We start from the raw sequence: 15426 nt of genomic DNA on the forward strand, positions 1-15426 counted from the left end.
CATGCCGTCACCATTTCAAATTGATGGCCTTTTTTTTTATTATTGTTACATATATGTTTCATATAAATGGGCAAATACATAAATACAATCTGCGGAGTCCATTTTCATTGTTTGTGTATATATGGATTCAGGGCTAATATCTATACACATATAGACATAAGGCAGGCTCGAGACCATTACAGAAAATGATACACAATGCAAAAACCAATGTATGGATCCTTGCCCCAACTGACAGCAGAGCTCAGGGAACGCCAATGAAAACGGGGTGGAAAGAATGGAAGAGCCAGAATACCAGGAGGTCTGCCATGAGACTTTCTCTCTTAGAAATAGTTGCATAAACGAGACCTGAACAGTGGCTCAGAAAACAATCTGGGTGGCTGCCACAAGCAGCAGGCATTCTTCACTCTCATCCCAGAGATAGGCAGAAAATAGGTCGACCACAGGAAGTTGCAAAGCAGGCAGGGGCATCATTCCGATGAGGAATCAGCAGAATGTATGGGCACCTGCGGTTTTCCCCTGCCTCATGTTCGATCACAGTGCATACTCATGATCTCTGAAAGGCTAATTCCTAACTGAAGTCGCTCCTACAGAGCTGGGGCTCACGTCCTAGCATCCTCTTGACCATGAGATGCCTCTGGACACCGGGTGGTCTCTAAAGAACTCTCTTCAGTGTGTCTGTTTGGTTTTCATGCACAGCAGGGCAACAGGAACCCTGTTTCTGGGAGCCGTTAGAGACCACCCCAGTATGACACACACAGACATCCACTCAACCTGGGAAATTTACATCCATTCATTAACATCATCATCATCTAACCTGGAACCTCACTCAAGCTGTGTTAATCAGGACCTAGTTTTTCACGTCTAAAACAAGCAAATTATTGTTTTTAAACTGTTCTCCTACATTCCAGAATGCTAACTTGGAGACAGTTTCCAATCTACTGCACAGGGAAACTGACCACTCAATGCAGACGGTCAACTCTATGTAGGCAAACACGTCAGTCAGAGCAGAAGTGTACTCTGGATGTCCTATCTGGTGTTCTTAGGGAGGCCACAGGGACATTCTCATGCCAGGGGTGGTATCGCCAGCTTCAGTGTAACAACAGATGTTTTTACAAGTTCACATCCCATCCAGCTATATACATCTTGCTTAATTTAATAACCTATATCTTTCTATATAAGTCATAAAAGCATATTAGCATGCCCACTGGTCCTCCTGTTGGAAGCCTCCAGGTCCTTTCTAAACAGAATTTGGCCCCTTACTTTTGATAGGGACAATACACGAAGGGTAGGCTGTTTTGGCAAGGACAAAGTACTTGGTGACTTGCAAGCTGCTTCATGCTCATTTTTCAGGCAACTGCTGCAGGCACCCAGTGGCCCTGGTGCTCTATGACACCGGGCTCCTGCCTACTACTACTTATCCCAGTTCACTGACTGATGGAGGACAAAACTCAGAACGGTGACTAAGGGAATTATAAGTATCCTTTGTGGGAAACAGGTATGATTTAAGAAGCAAAATATGATGGCACCCAATGGGAGAAATCGCTTGACCCTGTGATCTGACAATTTTTACAGGGGACCATTTCATCCCATCAGACAGAGGCATCAGAATCAGGTCCACTAGTTTACCTTTCTGTAAATACATGAAGTCTGTATATGGTATCCTGGAAGACTGCATGTGGTCCTCACATTAAACATGTGAGAAGCCACCCGTCCTGGCTCACACTTTAATCCCAGCACTGAGAAGGCTGAGGAAAGCTACTGAGAATTCAAGGTCAATTGGATTACCCGGTAAGATCAAGGCCAGACCAGCCCACAAGGCAAGTTCTCTCTGCCTTGGTAGGGGTTACTTATAATAATGTCAACTGTTAAACATGTTTAATTTTTACATGAAGGAGAAACTCAGTTCCTAGTTCATTCAAACTTTAAAAACAAATCTGAGAGAGATGTTTAAGTCACTGGTGAGTGTCGTACAAGTTCTCTCCCTAACAGAGGTATCATAGCCTTAATATTCCCTAACAATTCACTGTGAAATACTTTTCTATGCATACAGCTCTTGTCCTTGTCTGCCAGAGGGCTCCAATATCAGGCTGGATCCCCTAGCAGTGCAGCAAAGGAATCCTAAGACCTGAAGGCTCCCAGGCAGGAACTTGGTGAAAGCAGAGAAAACACCCTACATGAGAAAAGCATCCAGGTATCACCTCACCCCAGCACACCAGCATGGGGTCAGGGGTCAATCTCGCCTGTCTTTCTTGCCTGTCTATCCTTCCATCCCCTCAGGTGTCCTGTTTGGGTCTAGAGTAGGTTATGTCTGTCTCTCGACCTCCACCTTTCTTCACCCCCATCTTCCTCCTATCCCTACAGAGGCCACAAACACTTCTGCTCAATTCTTTAGCTATTCATAATAACCCAGGCAAGGTTCAACATCTTTGGGGCTGTGGTGGATTGTGGCTAGAATCAGAATGGTAACAAAAACTGTTCCTGAGGCTAGTGCACAGAAATCTTTGAAAATTATCTCCCAGGGAACAATATCTCCATCCCAAAAGGCTAAGCATAGGGCTTTACAATATTTAGCCTACATACTCATGCAGGTCAAATTGCAATGTCAAGGCCAGAAGTAGCCTGGGTTGGCTCACTGCTGAGCTCAGAGCTGTGCCAGGACACTGCCTGAAGAAACACACTTGACATGTTCTCTTGTTCTGCATGGGAACATTTTCTCGACTGTTCGTGATCAGGAGCTAAACATGGAAGAAAATCCAGTAGCTAAATGCTTTGCCCTCGTGAAAGAAAATACAAGATCAGATTGTTTTGCTCAATTACAAATCAATGAAAGAAAAGAATGTTAATACTTTTAACAAGATGCTTTTGTCAAATATACTGGCACCTTCAAGCGGTTCTAAGAAAACACTGTGCGTGAGAAGATGTAAGTCTCCTAGGCACACAGACAGCCACACAGAGCCACTGTCTCCTTCCCTAAAGGAGAGATGCTCCAGTGGCTCTGGGGGACCCCTGCACAATTCACACCAAAGAAGGCATCAAGCATGAAGTCCTACCATGGACCTCAGACTCGGTGGACTCCTGCAACAAGCATAAGTCCGATACAGCATGGAGTACAAGAAGTTAAGGGATGCAGTCTAGGGCAACAGTCTGTTGCTACCTTCACACAGCAGAGACACTTTCTGGTCTGCACAATACAGTCCATAACTCGTGTTCTAACTCTGGGGACACATCGGAGTCCGTAACTAAACACTCAGTCTCCAAGGTCTGCATTACAAGAGACACCTGGGAGACAGGAGGGGCTACAGAAGGCACCTTCACCTCTGTCTGGCCTACACACTGTGGAAGTCAGCCTGTGGAGAAGGAAGCCTTTGCACAAGGAGACCGGGAGTGGAGGTGCCTCCCCTTCTTCTGGGACTGCTTCAGTAGGAAGCTCCTGTTCAGATAACAAGGTCCCTCTTTGTCTGATAGCAAAGGCGATCATGACATATGCCAAACCACACAAACAACAGCAGTAACCAAATATTAACAACGGGAGCCAAGCCAGAGAGATAGCTCAACGGTTAAGGGTGCCTGCCATCAAATCTGAAGATGGCAGATGAGTTCAATCCCTGGGATTTACATGGTAGAAACAAGGAACAGACTGCTGTGGGTTGTCTTCTGAACCCCCCCCCCCCGCCGCCCAACACACACATACATGTTGTGGCACACGTGCCCTCATTTTGTGTGTACATGCACATATAACACGGGCCACTTCTCCCTGAGTCCCAAAGGCTATGAAAGTTGATTCCTATTAATAAATAAATAAATCTAGAAGCATAGTTTTATCTGTATTTTTGCAATCTTTCACGCTTGATGCAAATGTTTCCAAAGACCTATGTGCTGAAATGGAGTCGGAAGCTCACAGCAGAACCGTCACTCACTGGAGAGATTTGCTCTGCTTGGCAAAACCCTGGAGGGCAGAGTGAGAGCCAAGGGGAGGAAGTTTGAGAAATGTAAAAATTTGAATCTATTTAAGGAAGCACTTTCTAACAATCTGTGTTCTCCAAAAATGGAATTGGCCTTCTGGAGCAGTCTAAGCACTCCAGCTTAGGGTTGGGTGGCAATATGTCGGGGACAGGGGAACAGGCCCAGCACGAGGGGGGGATGCGCTGCTTCACTCTGTGACTCGGGATTGTGGGATGAGATGAACTGATCATGCGTGGGGAAATCTGAACACACTGGGCAAAGATGAGGCCTAGAGCGTCAACCTGAGGCCTGGTCTTTCTTCCCAAGAAAGTCAACAGGCAGCCATCTAAGGGGCTCTCCATGACCTCAGGGGGCTTACCTTTTCCAATTCAAAGTTATGTCTGTTTTGTGGTTTACAGGATTCTGATTTTTTTTTAAAGGCAAAATATGTCAACAATGCCTAACATTATTACAGAGGGTGTGTCAGGGGATGGCTGGAAAGTCAGTCAAAAACTCTCAGAATATCACTAAAGCACTGACCCACTCACCAACGCTGTTTTCTTTACCATACTTAAGTAACATTTCTCAAGCAAAGAAAAAGAATACACAGGGGAGGGAATTCGGTGGAAAAAGACCTAGAATGCTAATAACAAATGGAATTTTTCCAGCAGTCTTGGAATCTACACTGGCCACAGACATCCTGAGAAAAGGTCCATGCGCTGCACAAAATACCTCCCAATGACCGAAGGCTTCACCCCCTGAACAGTCAGCACAGACCTTTACAGACTGTACAAGGAGGAAGGTGGGTACCCTGAAACGCATCCGGTGTGATGCCCTTCTCAGTTTTCCCATGTCTCCCTCACCCCTGCCCACTCCAATGAAACTAATCCTCTTCTAGTAACACAAAGGAAAGTCTACATACGCTTAGCCTAGGGGATGGTACTGGCTCACGTCCACAGCGAACCTGAAGTGACAGGCTGGCACTGTTGGCTACAAACAACTCTATACTTACCTGAGGAGACAACAACTGTCAATTGTCAGCTCAGCTCAGCTGTCCTTCCACGAGGCTTCCTGATTATATTCCAGGGTAATATGAAGCAGTAAGCATGGTTAGTGAGCACTGTGTGCACACTCAGGTACGGCTGGTCACCACTGTGGTAGCCATCTCCTGTCGGACCCGTGGCTATGGACTGAAATGGCTGTGTGCACACTCAGTTATGGCTGGTCACCACTGTGGTAGCGATCTCCTGTCGGACCCGTGGCTATGGACTTATATGGCTTGAATGTATCTCCTTTCCTGGGTCCCTTTTGTGAATTTAATCCCCACTGAGAGTAGTAAGAAGGAAGAAGAGTGTGTGGTTCCTATCACACTACTTAGAGGTGGGGCCTTTGGGTGGCAAAGGGGACTACACAGAAGGTGTATAAATGAATACCGGTGGAATACAAAGGGAACAATGTCAGAAGACACAGATACTACAGTTCTCTATGTCCCCCAGTCTCTTGCATAGGATACCTGTACCACCCCAAAACTTTGCCAAGAAGGCAATACACACACAGCCACTCAATCTTGTGTAAGCCAAATTAAGCCTTTTTCTTTATAAAGCAACCCACCATCAAGGAGTTTGCTACAGTGCTAGGAAATGACCTAATATACCAGAGGAGAAGAGGCACATACGGGAAGACCCAGAGAATGTCATAACTGAATAGGGCTTGTGGAAGTGTCCATCTGAGAGGCTTCTGATTGCTCATCACCCCAACTACACATCAACTTACTGCCTGAAACTGGTATAAAATATTCCATCACCTAAGACAAGAATAAACAAAAACTAACAGACCAGAAAGTACCGGCCTCTTCCTTCAGTATGTACAAAGACAAATGCATGAGAGTTTGTAAGAGAAAAGGGTTAGTGTGCTGACGGGCAAAGCTATGAAACTTGATGTGAGTCTAAGTCGGGAGGGGTCCACAGCACACACAAGTGTTGATTTACCTGAGATGCCAAACTCTTTTATCAAGTATGCCGAAAATGATAAACAGAGTCTTTAACTTGACCTCTGTACAAAACCCAAGTAGGAGGTTGTTCACAATTAACACCTTCCCCAAAACACACAGTTACACATAATATACCACATTATACCCCTACACACCACACCACATATACATACACACTACACACAGCATGTTTACACACTATATCACACTCACACACTGCATCACACACACGCACACACACAACATACCACATCACACCTCTACACAGTGCATCACATATACACATATTATACACACCATAACAAATACTCTATACATCACACACATCTCCCTCTCACACACACACAAGCTGAAGCAGCAATGCTGCCCCCCTCCCCCGGCCTAGCTATTCCAGGTGGGGTGTGGATACTCACCTAGCGTGTCCTTGAGATTCTTTACCAGGGAGCCCTTCTTCAGGCTGTTCTTGCGCTCCACGTAGTTGGACGGCACGTAGCCTGTCCTGTTGGCCGCGTTCCTCACCCGCCACCACGTCTTGGAGTCGTCCAGCAGCCACAATCTCTCGTTCTTCCTGATGTCGAGCTCCTGGTCCTGCTGGGCCGTGTAGTCCCACTTGGCTATGACAATGACTTCTTCTGTCATCTTTCATGGAGTCCTTCTGCCAGCAAAACATTTAAAGATGCTCATTATCTACCCGCACACCTCGTCCTCTGGCGGAGCAGAAAAATCAGGCAATGACAGCTCCTGCGTTGGCCCCACCACCAGTCTCCTCCAGGCCCCTAAAACACTCGTCCTTAAAATGACCTTCCAGCAAGCTCTAGGGCTGCCGAGAAACATCTCCTCACCAAAGCCTGCAGCCCCTCTCCCTGCACTACATGAGCTGCACATTTTACCGAAGCCAGATGCAAACTTAAAAAAAAAAAACGCTCAAAATAACAATCTTATAATTAAAGTGCTCATTTGCCTAAACGACACCAGCCCCTTCTAGCTGATAGGTTTACACTCAAGTTCTCAGCATATGCTGAGGAGTTTGAAGACATTTAGCAAATATAACACACCCAAACTACTCCTATAAACTCAAATTCAAATTACTGTACTACTAACGCGACGTGGCATCCTGAGACGGGTGGTAAAATAGAGAAAGAAAATTGGCGGAAACACTGCTGAAACGTAAACAAAGCCTGGGCAACAGCAATGTGCCCATGTTAATTAGTTTTGACAACTCAATGTAATATGTTATAACGCACCGGAGAAATCAGCAGAGGGGTATACAAGAATGCTCCACACAAATAACTCTACAACTTTTCTGTAAAAAAAGAAATTATTCTTGAAGACTGGTATCTTGAAGACAGAACTCAGATATTTAGGCCATGTTGTTCACAATTGCCCAAACTGGAAAGCAACAAAGACATCCTACAGGAGGTGACCAGATAAGCCGTCTACCTGCCTATGAAATATTTAAGTACTGGGGCAGAGCGAGGGGGAGTGTAGGTGCCTCCCAGAGTGAGAGCAGCAGGGAGGCCAGACAGGCTGGGCATGTGGAGTTCCACATGGGGCTCCTTGGAGCAAACTTTATTGAAGACTCTGGGAACCCTGTTCTCTGTGGCTTTTATCTTCGCAGCACCCAGTGCTAGCAAGATCCTCCACCCCATACCTGATCAGGTATGCTGCAGGTGAGGTCGGCAGTACCCCCAGAACTGGCTGCCTTGATGTCCCCTAACTAGTTCCACGATAGAACACTCTGGGAAAGGAAAAATAAATCTATGGCGACATAGGACTAGTGGATACTGGGGGAAGCAGAAGCAAGCAATGCAGAGAGATGGTGAAAGCAGGTAGCTGAGACTATATCTCAAAACACGTCAATACACATGAAAACGACTCCAAAATACAGCTCATTAAAACAGGTACGGCACAAATCTGATGAAGTCCATCTAAGAAGTAATAACAGGGAGGAACACAGCACACACAGGCATCACCTACGTCAGCAATTCCACTCTTCTCGGGCAGACAAAGCCCAAGTGTTCTTGCAGGAGAAAAATCAGTATTCAATCTCTCTACTGACTGGAAATGTCCCCAAATTACAGAAGGAACAAAGACAAGATACTGGGTCCGAACTGCCTTGTCTTCCTGTCAGAGTTCTGATCTCATACCCTGAGTTCGGAGTTACAGAGGAAGCTCATGCATCTGACTCATGGAGGCATGAATACCACACTTTCTACCATATTCAGGCACACAGAATAATACAGGACTTCTCATTTATGCATTTCCACATTAGGAGATTAAAATCATTTGGGAATAATCCAGTAAAAAAAAAAATGGGGTACAGACCTAAACAGAGAACTCTCAACAGAGGAATCTAAAATGACTGAAAGACACTTAAGGAAATGTTCAACATCCTTAACCATCACAGAAATGCAAATCAAAACAACTATGAGATTCCATCTTACACCAAGATCAAAAACACTTATGACAACTTATGCTGGAGAGGTTGTGGGGTAAAGGAAACACTTCTATACTGCTGGTGGGAGTGCAAACTGGTACAGCCCCTTTGCATCAGTATGACAATTTCACAGAAAATTAGGAAACAACCTACCTCAAGTCCAAGCAATACCACTTTTGGGTATATATCCAAAGGATGCTCAATTGTGCCACAAGGACACGTGTTCAACTACATTCACAGCAGCACTGTCATAGCCAGAACCTGGAAACAACCTAAATGCTCCTCAGCTAAAGAATGGATAAGGAAAATGTGGTATATTTACACAATGCGGTACTATACAGCAGAGAAAAATGGCATCTTGAGATTTGCAGGCAAATGGATGGAGCTAGAAAACATCATATTGAGTGAGGTAACCCAGACCCAGAAAGACAAACATCATATGTACTCACTCATAAGTGGCTTTTAGACATAGAGCAAAGAAAACCAGCCTACAATCCACAATCACAGAGAACCTAGACAACAATGAGGACCCTAAGAGAGACATACATGGATCTAATCTACATGAGAAGTAGGAAAAAAAGACCAGATCTCCTGGAAGCATGGGGACCATGGAGGAGGGTGGGCGAGGAGGAAGGGGAGGGGAGCAGAGAAAAATGTATAGTTCAATAAAATCAATAAAAAATATTTTTTAAAAATCATTTGGGAAGAAGAAAATGCTTGCAAGCCATACATACAATATCCAAGAGGGTGGAGCACACAAAGTTCTTCTCAGAGCTGGAGACCTACAAGGAGAGGACCTCTAGTTCTTGTCTGGTAGCTCACACATCTGATTTTCTCTGTCAGATAAGACCTATGAAAATCATCAAGGTAGACGTCTTTTTTAAGGTTCAAGACAAGGACAATAGCAGGAATAGAAATGAGGCTCAGAGGGGGTACCACACCAGGTTTGCTGCTAACTTACATAATTTCCCAAACTATTTAAAACAGGAACAGATCACCATTTAAATCAGTTGATACCCAGCCAACCAAAGCTCTCTATCGAATGGCCTTCTGCATCCACGGTAGCAAGGGGAGGAGCTGGCCGCATTCATTCTGGTGCATGCTGAGAGCATGAAGACTTATAAAAGCACAGCTTCCTGCTAAGTCACAGCACAGGAGATGGGAGAGGCTGGAAACATGCCGCACTGGTTCAGGAATGCAGCAGGCACCCGGCGCAGCTAACCAAGAGAAAAGCCGCATATGCTGCAGGCAGCAAAGCTGGAGGCCCAGGGGCTTGGTTGCCACCAAGAGTCCCATATGCTAGACATGGAGGTGCAAGACTTGGTGTTTGTCTGACTGGGTTTCAGCCTTTTTTGGTGGCATCTCTCTTTGCTATATCCCAATTCTTATGCCCTGCTCTGTGACATCAGATATTGAAAATTTTTAACTTGTTCTTTTATCTTATAGAAGTTCATGTTTAAGAGTTGTCTCAGGTCTTAGAAGAAACTTTAGGTCTTTGAACAGCATTGAACTAAGACCATGAAGACTTCAAAGCTGGAATGAAGGCATTTTGCATTAAAACATGGCCACAAGCCTAGGGAGCCAGAGCTGGGGGTTAGGGAGAGTAAAATGTTACAGTTTAAGTGCTGTTTGTGTGTCAAGTTGATAAGGGATAAACTTGTGGGGGTTAAACTGTCAACCTGACTGGACTAAAAATCCTTTAGGGCGTTAATGAAGCACAGGGAGGTGTTGGGGATATTCCTGTTTTTCCAAAGAGGCTTAGTTGAGGGAAGATCTACCTTGAATTCGGGTGTCCACAATTCATGGGCTCCTGGACTGATCACAATGAGAAGGAGGAGAAAGGCAGCCAGGCCCCAGCACTGTCCTCCCTCCTTCCCGGTCAGGCCACAAACCAAGCTGCTGCCTTAGCTTCCCTGTCATGATAGACCATGCTCCTCTGAAGAGGAAGCCAAATAAATCCTTTCTCCCTTGTGGGAGGTGGATGCTTCCTGAGCCCTTCTTCTGGCAACTGTATCTGAGCCTCCAGGAAAGGACCAGGTACCAAGACACCCTCCCCTTTACCCCTGCATAACTCTCAAGTGATTTTCACAGGCTTTTAAAAGGAAGCAAGACACAGAAAACTGAGGCAGAAATGTCTCAGGGAGACTCCTTGGGTCAAATCTCTGAGCATGGAAACAAGAAAGTCAGTGTTCCACCTAGGACTCAGGTTCTTTTTTTTTTTTTTTTTTTTTGGTTTTTTGAGACAGGGTTTCTCTGTGGCTTTGGAGCCTGTCCTGGAACTAGCTCTGTAGACCAGGCTGGTCTCGAACTCACAGAGATCTGCCTGCCTCTGCCTCCCGAGTGCTGGAATTAAAGGCGTGCACCACCATCGCCCGGCAGGACTCAGGTTCTTTAAGCTATCAGTTGGGAACCTAGGAGGGTTGAGGAAACCCTTCATGACACATTTGGCAACAATAAGAGGTTTCTGAACGTGCAACCAAAAAGTAATTCAGAATCCAGCAGGGACTAGCCTGAGGTGGTCCACTCAAACTCCCTGCAGCCTCGGCTCTGTGCATGGAAGGCATGGAATGTGCTACATAAACCCAGGCAAGGCTGCCCAGATGTCTCAGCTCCACCGAACTGAGATATTTGTCCTGTCTGTACGGAATCTTTTTAGAGAAACAGAATGGTTTAATTATGGGGAGGGGGAACCTTCCTGCTGTCAGCCCTCTCTGCATGGAAGTCCCAAATTAGTATACTTTGGGTCGTAGGGCTGTATCATGTTAGAATGCTTAGTTTTGAAAATGCAGAGTCACTAACTTGAGCGTCATGAAACATTGGCAATAAACTCAGGCTTGGTAATCGCAGTAAACTTTCCAGCCATTTCAGACTTGGCCCTATAACACACTTCTGCTGTTTTGTACAAGGTATGTGGAGCAGTAGTCTCAGCATCGATGATTATACAATAAAACTATCATTCAACTTGGAAAAATGTTGAAGATGATCCTCGTCCTGTAGAACTACATATTAAGTAGAGGTTTCATGCTTCCTGTGAAAAATAAAGAAGGCCATTTGCATGCAAACTTGCTCTCCAGTGGCATGGGGCTGTAAATGGAAGAGTTTGAGAAGCCCTGCTATAGGAAGTAAATCCATCATTTAACCCACAGAATAGACACCATTCTGGGCGGCATCTTTTAGGGGAGTGAGCATCAGAGACGGAATGGTTTGTGTGGCTACAGAGCTAGTATTTCCACCTAGGATGATAGCTCCCAAATCTGTTGGGCAACACAAACTGGAATCCATGGGTAAAGGGGAGGAGGGAAAGAAGGAAGAAAAAGGAAAAGAAGAAAGAGGAGAATGAGGAGGAGGAAACCTTAAAGTTGGGTGGAAAGGGATGGGAGGATGGAGAGGAGGGCTGGAGTGTGTGTCACTACAATCCAAACATGTTATATGAAAATCTCAAAGTAGAAAAACATTATTTAAAAAAAAAAAACATTTACTTAGTTTGTTTTAATGATTAATAAAGATCTTAGTATGATTAATATAACTGAGGAACTGCCCATCTAAACGTGAAATTGAAGACATAAGGATTTCACAAACAAAAAACAAAACATACACTTAGATGGGCAGGAGGGCAAAACAAGTCTAACACTTTATTGGCAGGATACGACTTGAAACTTTGGGGAAATGCATTTGTGTGCATATATATACAGACGTACCCTAATACGTGTGCCTGTGAGCGAGTAAATGACTTAGAGAGACGGTAGGGTGGAGGGTAAGACCAAATGGAGACAGATGTCATCCCAATGCCAATTTTCTACATAGTCTGAATTATTCAAATCATATAACAACTTCACTGAGGGCCCCTGGAACTCTTTAATTTTGTGTAATCTCTCATGCCTGGGGTGGCAGAGGACGGCACCTGGTCAGCTCCTGAAAACTCACTCAGTGCAGGCTTTGGAAGATGTGGTAAGCATCCTAACACGTGCAACTCTGGATCTGTTGAATTGCATGGCCAACAGGAGGCAAGGTCACTAACTCTGTCTGCTCCCTCTGAGATGGGGAGATGGTCTAGATAGCCACAACCATCCTCGCTACTCTGAGCAGGAAAGTCAGAGAGAGATTTAAAGACGCCATGCTGCAGCCAAGAGATGAAGCAGTCTCCAGACACTGGAAAAGACGGTTCTAGAGCCTCCTGGAGTTCAGCCCTTGATGACATCCTGGTTTCACCCAATGAGGCTTGCATTGGGATTCTGAGGAGATGCTGTTTTTGGGCATTTGCACTGTGGTCCTGTACTCCCACAGCAACAGGAAGCCAATCTCAGTGGGGAGTCTTTGCTTTGGAAAGGGGAGCTTCCTTTGTTCTCCCCCATTTATTGCAGTGTTCCTGGTCCTCGGTGCAAGGTCTGTGAAAAGAGCCCATTTGCATTAAAGTGACTGACTCATGAATGGGTCTTAGAAGCAACTAAAACTCTTGATTAACCTCCCAAAGTTGTGTATAGATGGACTTGCCAAATGCCAACTCATCTGACAGCACTTGGCAGGGCCTGTAGTCTCCTGTCGGGGAACAGAAAGGCCAGTTGGTGGCTTTCAGCGGCAGGGTCACTAATTACAGCTAATACACTTCAGTCCTACCTCCAACACAATATGGGACCTAGTGGCTGTTCCAACTCTTACTAAGCTAATTAGGCCGTGACAATAGTCAAGGTCTTACCACCTCCCTAGAACAGAAAAGTACACCACACATAAAAGAGAACATTCACAACAGACATTTCCATGTACAGCCGCAGGGGCGTGAGTACCTGGCATCACCTGCATGGTCAAGGCGTGCAGGGTGACAGTCAACTGAGACCCCCGGCACAGTGCTTCACACAGATGAGGGCAGCAAATGTTCATGAGGACCCTTTGAAATAGATGTGATCTACATATGCATTCAGAAGTGATGAAAAGGGGCTGGGGGGGGGGGGGTCAGTAACTCACCCAAGTCCACAAGTCAGAGAGCAGAGGACCTTGGGTTCAAGTCAACCAGAGGGTCCACTCTGTACTATTCTCACTGCCTGCTAGTGAAACTTGGAAGTCGAATCTTGCTGTCGCTCTAAAGAATAAATCCCAGGGGGAAGATGGATGCTCATAAGCAAGAGCCGAATTCAATTTTCTTTTGATAAATGAGTAGGCAGAATTACTTAGGAAGAAACACTAGGCCCTGATCTCCTGGGGATGACTCGGGACAGGATTTGTGTTTTTAATATTTTATTAGAGAGAGGCAAAGTCTCCTGATGGGGAGGCTCAAGCTGGATGGTACAGGGCGGAAGAAGCCAGCTTGCCTCGGTGGGATATCGCAGAGAGGCTCTTTCTGTGGTTTGTTTTCTGGCTTTGTTGGATGATGGCCTATGAGGTCCCTGTCTTTCATAGTTTTTCCATCACAGTCACCAGTGTGACCCCTTCTAAGATACTTCTCTCCAGCAGGGTTTGTGAGCCAGCCTGGTCGGAAAGCCATCAGAGCGGGAGACTTTTGAGGGAAGGTGATTGATGATTCCTGACTGCCACTTCTTTTCTTTTTCCTTCCCAGCTTCCTGTGTGTGGTTCATGCATGGATGTGTACGTACACTCATGTATGTGTAGTTAACTCTCCCACGTATGGTTTGTGGGGGCAAGGAGTCAACGCGGGTTGTTTTTCTCAATTACTCTCCAGCTAATTGTCTGAAACACCGTCTCTCACTGGACCAGGAGCTCAATGACTGGTTAGTGAGCTCCTGGCATCTGTTAAATCTCCAGGGAGACCACATGTGCATCACCAAAGCCAGCATCTGCATGGGTGCTAGGTTCTGAACTCAGGTTCTCAGGCTTGTTCGGTGGGTAGCAACAAGTCTTGGGACTCTTTCAGCTCCCTTCTGCGAGTGTTCCCACTGTGGCTAATACCAATGACAAGCCTATGTCTAGGGGATTTCCAGTTACCCAGAATATCTGCCACGACATACTTCACAAAGAACTATAACCAAGCTATTACTGCTAAAACAGGGAGCTAAAATAGCAGCCAGAGGCACGTAGCACCTAAGACAGGTGAACACCCAGCTTCTCCCCAGAGACACACCCAAGTGTCTCCATTGTCCTCCATCCTTCAGAAGGCCGTGAGAGCTTCCCACTAGTGGTGGGGCTTCCATTCCCATCTCTGCTTCCAAAGCGACAGAATCTCCCCCCATGAGACACCAAGGTTCAATATCTTCTCATTGCCAACATTTATTTCCAACAGCAGCCATCCTACTAGGTGTGAGGCACTCCCAAAATCCGTTTATGAATCTTCTCACTGCATCCTTAAAAGGATTACGAAGACATAATTATCTCAATAAAAACGAACATTTTATACTGATAGTTTCTCCCCAGTGTCCTATTTCCGTCTTCCCATCCTATCAAGGATCCTAGATTAGGCTTCTCAGCTGCTTAGGTGCCTCCTGACCGTGACAATAACCAGACATCCTTGCTTTGAGGAGTGTCAGTCAGGAGCTCTGTAAAATGACCTTCCATTCGGATTCTCCCACTCAAACAAAAGAAAAATCAATGCAAAAAGCAACAAAAACTCCAGAGTTGTTTGCCGAGTGATTGCCAACCTGGTAAATGAAATGTCATGTAAACATTCACCTGGTGTCAGACCAAAGATCTGAGACTCCCATACTCCCATCCCCTACTCCTTTCTCTTCCCAGCCACACACAACAAACCCCAGCAAACAGGCTGGCCTTGAAACTGTGCCTGGAAGCTAATCACTTTTCAATCCCTCCAAGGCAAAGCCCTGCAGCTCTGCTTCAACTCTCCAGGCCTTACAGAGATCCCTAACCCCATTTCTATCCCTCCTACAACTCACAGGCCACTCCCCAGGTTCTCCAGCAAGCGATTGTCATGGTATAGATGTAGAAAAAAAAAGGTTAAAGATTAATAAAGCATATGTTATGCCCAAGGCAAAGCCTGAATGAAACTCAGTGTCTTTCTGGTACAAAAATTTTAGCATTTGCATTGATCCTTACCAATTCTATGGTTTACGGAAGAGCTGTGGAACAATGAAACAACAGGAAAAGTAGTCAGAGA

The 15426-nt window shown here is 45.5% G+C and overlaps 1 protein-coding gene across 4 annotated transcripts in view; it reads right to left on the minus strand.

Moving 5' to 3' along the window:
• Nucleotides 1-15426, minus strand: part of Nck2 (NCK adaptor protein 2) — a 118750-nt gene that overhangs the window by 24598 nt on the left and 78726 nt on the right. For 3 of the 4 annotated variants that reach the window (XM_075980266.1, XM_075980267.1, XM_075980265.1), the window contains exon 3: nucleotides 6346-6587. In XM_075980266.1, coding sequence (XP_075836381.1) covers nucleotides 6346-6571 — 226 coding nt within the window. In that variant the 5' untranslated portion in view covers nucleotides 6572-6587. The remainder of the gene's footprint in view (nucleotides 1-6345; nucleotides 6588-15426) is intronic. The other variant, XM_075980268.1, reaches the window with a different exon arrangement.

The sequence above is a fragment of the Microtus pennsylvanicus genome, chromosome 7, assembly GCF_037038515.1.
Source record: "Microtus pennsylvanicus isolate mMicPen1 chromosome 7, mMicPen1.hap1, whole genome shotgun sequence".
Lineage (NCBI taxonomy): Eukaryota > Metazoa > Chordata > Mammalia > Rodentia > Cricetidae > Microtus > Microtus pennsylvanicus.